The 8955-nt window shown below is 35.1% G+C and overlaps 2 protein-coding genes across 2 annotated transcripts; one reads left to right on the top strand and one right to left on the bottom strand.

Moving 5' to 3' along the window:
• The first annotated feature begins 334 nt into the window (after window positions 1-334).
• Window positions 335-1444, top strand: LOC130994727 (protein LURP-one-related 3-like). Its single transcript, XM_057919792.1, has 3 exons — window positions 335-581; window positions 689-919; window positions 1039-1444. Exons 1-3 carry the CDS (start codon window positions 342-344, stop codon window positions 1171-1173), a joined length of 606 nt encoding a protein of 201 aa, XP_057775775.1. The 5' UTR covers window positions 335-341; the 3' UTR covers window positions 1174-1444.
• A 6374-nt stretch (window positions 1445-7818) lies between these two features.
• LOC130994366 (uncharacterized) lies at window positions 7819-8955 on the bottom strand. The gene has a single exon (XM_057919411.1). The coding sequence runs from the start codon at window positions 8953-8955 to the stop codon at window positions 7819-7821; it is 1137 nt and encodes a 378-aa protein (XP_057775394.1).

The raw sequence follows: 8955 nt of genomic DNA on the forward strand, positions 1-8955 counted from the left end.
CAACAACCGTGTGCACGGAAATGAAATGATTGACTTAACAAAGCTTATAAAAATGCTATGTACATAATTTAATAATCTAGATAAGCAGGCTTCAAATGGTGACAAACTGGCATTAGCATAAAATTGCTAACTCAAACGTGCAGATATTAATATACATCTAATAAAGTCAAATTCAGCAGCTGCTTCCTCCAATCTGTCCTTCCTTGTGATTTTTTTAATTAAACAAACATTTGAAAAAAAAAAAAAAAAACAACAACAACATAATTCTGATCAGCATATTTAAAACCATTTGAGTTTGTGTTAAGGTGAGGCAAGGCCATTTTAGAAGGGTGAGTTTATTAATGGCCAAAGTATACCCTAAAAGATCGATGATCCAGGGTTGCTCCGGTGAGTACACGTCATCAGAGACAGAAGTCTTCACCGTTTGGATGAAATCCCTCGTGATCAACGGCAACGGCTGCACCGTCTTCAACTCCGAAGGTGGTGTTGTGTTTCGTGTCGATAACTACCAAACAAAGTCTACCACTGAAACCCTACTCATGAACTTGCATGGTCAAGTGCTCTTCTCCATTAGGAGAAAGGTACTATAATTAAATTAGTAATACTTATACACATTTGTATTAATGGGATTGTTCTTGCAATGATCATGTTGATTAATTTTGTTTCTTGATTATATGTGTTTTTGCAGACACTAGTGTTTTTGAGAAGGTGGGAAGGACATAAATGGCATAACTCAAAGGTTGATAGAGAGGGAACATGGTTCAAAGTGAAGAAGAAGTGGAAATTTTTTGCAAGTGGATTAGTTTCTTGCCATGCTGTCTTGAGATGTAATAACATTACATCAATCTTGAAGATTTTGGGATTTCAAAGGAAACTGACGTTTAAAATTATGGATTGGGAGGGCCGAGTGTTGGCAGAGGTGAGTAATTTAAATGATGCATGGTTAATTATGTGGAATATTTGAGGTTGAACTTGATTGTTAATTAATGGCTGTTTTAATCATGAATTTAATTGTTTGATAAATTAATTAATGTGTAGGTGATAGGAAAGGAGACAGCAGGTGGAGTTGCTTTGGGAGATGATGTGCTAACTTTAGTAGTGGAACCGCAGATAGATCAAGCCTTAGTTATGGCTCTAGTGATTGCCTATGCTATGGTCAATGATAAATTATAAATAAGTATATATATATATATATATATATATATATAGCTCATAGTTATAATTATATATTTATTAGTTTATATTAGCTCATAATTTTTAGAAATACGTCTACGGGAGGAGGAGTGATTAATAATTTTTATTTTTCCTCTCTTTTTTTGAGGAATTGATGAGCTTTTTTTGGAGAAATTAGGGTAACACGATTTTTTTGGAGTGCATTTATTTGGATTCAATGAACTCCGTTCTTTTAAAAGTGTAAAATTTAATAATTTATGTATACAAAATTAAAGGGTTAGTATTAATTATCAATTTGTGGCGTGCATTTTGACATTTTTATTTTATTATTTATTATTTTTGGCGGAGAGGGGAGGGGGATGTGAATGTATCTAATTATCAAACGGATTTACATGTTGGACTCTAACATGTAATGTAAGTGTAACAAATATATATATATTTTTAAATGTAATGTAATATGACGCCAAAATTTTGATCCGTTGGCATCTTGTGAAAAAAAAGGGGCCAAAGCTTTTTTTTTAATTCATATTTATGCAAAACACGCAAATTCAAACAGGACGCATGAGATTCCGTGTTTGTGTCACTGTATTCCATTATTTATGTTTATTATTTTATTAATATTTTTAAAAGAATACTAAAATCTATGATAATATTATAACTTATATTTAATTTTTATTTTTAAAAAAATTATATCATAACTTTGAATTTATCAACTTACTAGTATTAACTAATAAAAATAAAATTAAATGATATCTTAATTGGATGGAATAAACTCTAGTTATCAATTACAAAATTATATTAAAACATATATACTCCTACAAAATTGAAAAATTGAAGAAAAATATGCAAGGAAAAAAACAACGAAATGAGACACTAAGTGAGGTAAACTAAATCTGAAGTAAATTCGAACCATGAGTAATTAATAATCCAACATTATATAATATATACATTTTTTATTTAATAAATTTTATAAATAAATAAATAAAATAAAAACCGCACGACGATGATGAACTCAAATTCGAAAACCTCAAACCTTCGATATTAACTGCATGTCGTCACCAATGCACACAAATAATATATACGTATTAAGATGTTTGGAGTGACATACTGATTCAATAGAATGGACATGTTACATCAAACGGTGCGACCTCCTGTCTGTGAACAGTGAAGTTTCGGGTTCAAACCCCATTGCTCCCCCTCCCCAGCTCCCCCAAGTCAAAAAAACATGTCATAAATGAAATGCTGCAAGATTATTGGACCACTAGTGTATTTATTTCTTTTCATGGAATAATTGACTTTTCAACTTAAAACGTGCATCACATTATTCACATATATAAATTTAGAAGATTCCAACTCTAAATTAATTGAAATTTGAACCAATGAGCTGGTGAGGATTCTGTGTCAAAACAAATCAGCTAATTATACCACATATTGGGTCTCTATGATTTGTTGCTTTGTTGGAGAAATTCCAATTGCTTTCTAAATCCGGAAATAGATAGGCGTGCTGACAGTGTAAACACTAAACTAATCGTGAATTAATCATGGCCTAGATTAAATTGTTTTATTTCCGACCAAGAATATTATGTTAAACTAAACAGGAAACGCGTAGTGATTTAGAGTTTTTTATTGAAATGAAAATAGTTAAGTACGTGTATTCAGGAACGGAACCATGACTTTGATTAAATTTATTGAAGTATAATGTCTGAATTTAAAATATTTATACGGGGGGTTTAGGGGCGAGAGTTTTCGAGCCAATTTTTTTTAGTATTTTATACAGTTCATTTTTATGTTTCAATAGAATTTTAATAGACTTAACATTAGAACTCAGTCACTTGTATAATAAATAGTTGTTTGTATTCTATAAATTCAATAATAAGTACATTAAAAGCATATAAATACATACCTTTATACGTTTTTTTTTAAATATTTCATCTTTTAAAAATTAAAATAATTTTCATTATTAATAATTTATAACTTTACTTTAACTTGAGAATTAATTCAAATTCAACATTGAAAATTAAGCCAAAAAAGAGAAATAGAATAAAATAACACAAATTTAACAAACTAATATAATAAATTATTGTAAAATATTAAACAATTAATATAGATTCTACGATAATAAAACAATGTATTAATATACTCCTTCTCTTTTATATTTCTTATATATTTTTTAAAAATTTAAAAAAAATCTCTAAAACTAGCTAGGGAGCGTCAACTTTTATGCACATCACACGAACACACCATTAACTAATATGTTAATGGGTTGAAATTTAAAGTACCCACTTTCATAAGATGTCTATGAAAAATACCCACTCATATAATATATCGTACAAAACACAATTGATGTTGATAGGTCTGCATGAATTTTTGTAAAAGTTCTTACACTTTTCTTACACAAGTACAATTGTGTAAGAAAATGTATAAGATAGGTAGTTAAAAATGCACAAAATCTGATAAATGTGCAATTATTGTAAAGCCACGTGACCTTGTAAGCCTAAAATGCCCTAAGTTTGAAAATAATGAAGATACGTTTGTGTATAATAAAACAGTAATAAGAGGGCCTAAAAATTGTAATTTAAGTATATTTGGAATCACAAAAAACTTCTGAACCTAATTCATAAAATAGCCGCCAGTAAACCATAGCCGCTCACAATAGCCGCGGGTGTTTTATCCTGGCGGCTATTGGGAGCGGCTATGTCTTACTGGCGGCTATTTTATCCATTAGGTGCAGATTTTTTATTTATTCACAATATACTTAAATTTGAAATTTTCAGCCCTCGTATTACTGTTTTATTATACACAAACGTATCCTCATTTTGTATTTCTTTTTTTAAAATATATTTTCTGAAGTAGAAATACATAATAGAGAAGGAGATTGACAAATTTAGATTATAGTGGGGTAATAAGTCTCAATTTTTTGATTTTATTTGATTTAACATGAATTAATATAGCGTCACACATAAAATAATAGAAAATGTTGGATAAAAAAAATCTAAACTCATATATATGAAACAATAAAACATTAGAGAGCTTACCACCTACGTCGCCGCCAGTATATAGTATCCGAAAGCAGTATCCGCGTGTAAGAAACCCTTAGCGGCTACAGCCAGCGGCTAATTTTTACTGGCGGCTTTGTATACCATTTCATTCATAATTGGTTTTTATATCACAATATACATTTATTAGACTTCATATTAATGTTTGTTGTATTTTTTTCAAATTTGAAGACCTAAGTCTAAGTCAAGCGTGATTGGACAATTCAAACGGCTAGGGGAAAGCTTTATAGGGTGTGAATCTATAGGCTTTGTAGCAAATTCACGGGTATTGAAATTTGGAAGCATGAATTGAGCGGGCACGGCTTTTGTGGGATTTCTTTGACTACAAAATGGAGATTTGATAAGGCCTAAATTGGGTAGGGCCCATTAACACTATATTTTATGTTAAATTAGGGTGTTGGGGTCTCATGAAGCCGCACTATCAAAGGAAACGGTACAATTTGAGAGAGAGAGAGAGAGAGAGAGAGAGAGAGAGAGAGAGAGGAATAGACGGCAATTGAGGGAGGAAGGAATAGACGCCATTTTCGCCGACAAGGTAAGGTCTCGTGTTTTTCTATTCAATTTTTTGTCGAAAACAATAGTCATGTTCTAACTTCTAATATTGTGTTATGAAATTTGAAGTGTTTTTGGGACAATTCACGGCTATTATTTGTTCTTCTTCAAAACCATTCACGCCATGGCTTCTTCTTCAAACCAAGTAAGTATACTACATTTTTAAGTATTATTTGGTATATGTTTGGTGAATACATCGGTGTATATGTTAGATGGGTTTATTTGTTATTTGTTTTGTATATGTTAGATTTTGATTTAGATATAGTATCGAATTTTTATATGTTTTGTGTAGTATTGAATTTTGATATAGATATATAGTATTTATTTTTTATTTCGTATATGTTAGATTTATTTATATAATTTCGAATTTTTATATGTTTTGTATAGTATTTAATTTTGATTTAGATGTATAGTATTTAATTTTTATTTCGTATATGTTAGATTTATTTATATGTTTCGTATATGTTAGATATAGTGTAGTTGAGTGTTGTTAGAATTTTTATTTCATATTGTATTGTGTATAGATTTTTTATTTAGATATATGTTCTCCAGTGTTAGATATAGTGTAGTTGAGTATAGTTTGAGTGTTGTTAGAATTTTTATTTAGTTGAAGCATATTTAGATATATTTAATCGTTTATTTAGATCATTAGGTGGTTATTACTGTATTACGCATAAAATAATAACGTTTTTTAGGTTATTCAGAATTTAAAAATTTATTACATATTAATAAAAATTATAGAACCACAATTAACCTAGTAGCCGCCAGTAATTAATTGTTTTAAGCCGTAGCCGCCGGGTTTGAAAACCCGGCGGCTACTGCTTAAAACAATTAATTACTGGCGGCTATTGGATTAATTGTGGTTGTATAATTTTTTAATCATGTTTCTAGTGATTTAATAATTAATTATGCATTATTATTAGTTGATGTTTGTTAATTCATCATTATATTATTAGTTGATGTTTGTTAATTCATTATGTTTTGTAAATTGAGTTATTTTTTGTATTGAATAGGTCCCTTATTCGAGGCCCGAGACGATCAACCGTCCAACTACTCAGATCAGTATGTACTACAATATTAAGTACCTGTCAACAGTAGCGGGGAGACTAAAGGACATTGGGGGGTGTTGCACTGGAGAACACGGCGATGAACATAATACCATTGTTCTTCCCCTTCAAATGTGTACCGTCGACCACAATCACTAGTCGAAGAGAAAAGTAAAAAGGTGAGATGGAAGCCGCAAGAGCAACAAACAGATGTTTGAACCGGTTGTTTTCGTCTACTTCCAAACCCATCAAGGTGTCTGGATTCGCTTGCCTTAGGGTATACAAATATTTTGGCAGAAGAAGGAACGAATCATCAATTCGACCATATATCTTCTCTAAGCTGAGATTTCTTGCACGCAGCGCGACATCATATTTGATTATGACGTCAAATTCACGTAACAACTCCGCCATAATAGATTTCGGCTTAATGACCTCTCCATCATCGCGTATTCTTTTTTCCACATAAGCTGCAACCACATTCGAGTGTACCTTTATTCGTTTCAAAATGCCCAATTCCCCTTCGCAAGAATGCTCTTTAAACTTATGCACTCCCCACATCCTTCCGCCGTGACAAGATGCACGCACATCGAACTTGCACTTATCAAAGTGCTTGCACTTGTAATAGAGGCGTCCCTGATCTGAGCGGCCAACTTTTGCCTCAGCCCCTTGCTTCATATTCCACAAGCCAACAACAAAGACCAATTCTTCTTTACTGTTGTAAAAAGAATTCTTCCCCAAATCAGCAACTCTGGACAGGTCACTCTCGCGAGCAACGAGCGAAGTCGTGGCGTCCACTGGAATCAACGGAACTATCCAATTAGATAGATCACCGGTCTCGTCCGTCGGATTTCCGTGACGAGTTCTACTTTGTCGTATCCAAGCTGCTCGCTCGGTCGCCGTGAACTCTATCAGATCATCGTCTAATAAATCCTCAAAGGCGGCAGAATCTGTGCCCTCGACTCGTTCTTTGGATCTTATTCTTCTTCTTCATCAGAATCGTCATCAGGTTCTTCGGCTTCGTCTTCAGGTTGTACGGCTTCATCTGTCCGCACCTGGTTGAATCTCCCGCATATTTCATTCAGGCTTTCCGTTTGATTCCATGCGGATCCGTCCAATGGTTGCCCATCCCATGAAAAGTATTGTGTTGGAGGTGCGCTCTCGCGACCATGATACGACGTCTCATACTGACTAGATTGTGCTTCATCTCCGTATCCCGAAGCCTGGGCAAAATCAAAAGCAGGGATGTACGCTTCTTCGACCAGGTCGTTGTTGTGCTCAACGTACACCATGGGATATTCAGCAGTTGCCAACAAGCCTTGCACATCATCGTCCTCAGTCAAGCCACATTTCGTCTCCCTTCTAAATCGATTGGTCGCCAAATAATACAATTAATAGTTCGGGCTCAACGAATGCGTTGTCATAATATTGTTGATGTTGTATATCAGGCTCGCAACAGTTTCATTGGCGAGGGGAAGGACCTCCGTAGCCCCGCCAACATAGTATATACCATCGACGACTCCGTTGTATCTCACATATATATATCTCACGAATTCCATCTATAAAACCACATAAAATATAGTATTAAAATAGCTTAAACGAGTACAAACATCACAATAAGCATGAAAAATGATGTAGCCGCCAGAATCTCATTAGCCGTCGGCATTAGCCGCTGACCTTGTGGGGTCGCCGGCTAACGAGATTCTGGCGGCTACTTCATTTTTCGTGTTCAAAACATTCAATTCGATTAGTAACAAATTTAATATCTCCCTAAAATGCTTGTAAATTTCAGATAATAACTAATTCATTAAAATAACGTAAAACATGCTCTCAACGTTAAAAATAACATACGATTAAACATGCAAACTATAATTTATACGAAGAATACAGGAGAATCACCTATTCAGGCTGAAATTCAACATAAATTGCATGCTCTCGCACAAAACCACTCCTCAAATATTTTTTTTTTTTTTTTGAGAGAACAAGGGAAGCTTTCATAAATCAGCAAGAAGAGAGTTTAGAAACAGAAGGGAGACCTCAGAAACAAACTGAGTCACATTGTTACGGAGAGAAACTTTAGCTAAACAATCAGCTATATAGTTGCCTTCACGGGGTGTCCAGCTGAAGGAGCAGCTTCGAAGCGAGGCAGCCAAGCTTAAAATCTTGTCAACAGAGTCACCAAGAGAAGAACGATCCTCCTTCCTGTTCTGTAATCTCCAAAATAAGGATTGGCAGTCAGTCTCGATGATGATGTCTTCGAGTCCCTTATCTTTGCACATGATCAGGCCTTCAAGAATCGCTCTAGCCTCACCTTTTTCCGCCGAGAAAAACCCCGGGATAAACCCCTGACGACCACCCACCAACGTCCCATCCTTGTTCGTACTCACCACACCAAAGCCAAAGCCACGACCCACATCAAACGCAGCATCACAATTAATCTTGAACTGAGAGTCACGAGAACACTGGAGAGTAATGTTCCTGGCAAGCGGTAGGTGATCAGGTAAGGGTTTCGAGCAAACTGCTCGCTGCGCAATCAAGAGACAATCACCATGAGAGAGTGATTTGTCCTGGAAAATAAGGAGGTTCCGAGAGTACCAGCAGGCCCAGGCAATCGACGCAAACAAAGTGTGAACCTCCTTGACCGGATTCTGGCGAATGCGATCAAACCAAGAAGCGATGGGGCAGATATCATCACTAGGCAAAGGTTGGAGCCGAAGCGGGGACATTTCCCAAAGAGAGGAGACCCAAACGCAATCTCTGAGTGCATGTTCCGGAGTCTCCATTGTCAAACCACACCGGCGGCAAAGGGGATCCACATCAATAGAACGGTGGATGAGGGCTTTGGTCGAAGGAAGTGCCCCTGTTACACATCTCCACATGAAGTGTTTCACTTTCGGGATGACATCCAAACTCCAAATCCACTTCCATAAAGGGGAAGAAGACAATGACGAAGACGAGGCCTCGTTGCGCTGTCGAGAAGAGCAAGCCAGAAGGTATCCCGATTTGACCGTATAAGAATTAAAGTTGTCCCGAGGCCAAATAGGGGTGTCCATACGATCAGCAGCAGGTAAAATGCTAGTAGCCATTTTCCAAAGAACAGTCGGCTGAGTAATCGTGGCTAACCTCTCCAT

Source organism: Salvia miltiorrhiza, chromosome 7 (assembly GCF_028751815.1).
Source record: "Salvia miltiorrhiza cultivar Shanhuang (shh) chromosome 7, IMPLAD_Smil_shh, whole genome shotgun sequence".
In the NCBI taxonomy this organism is placed as follows: Eukaryota; Viridiplantae; Streptophyta; class Magnoliopsida; order Lamiales; family Lamiaceae; genus Salvia; species Salvia miltiorrhiza.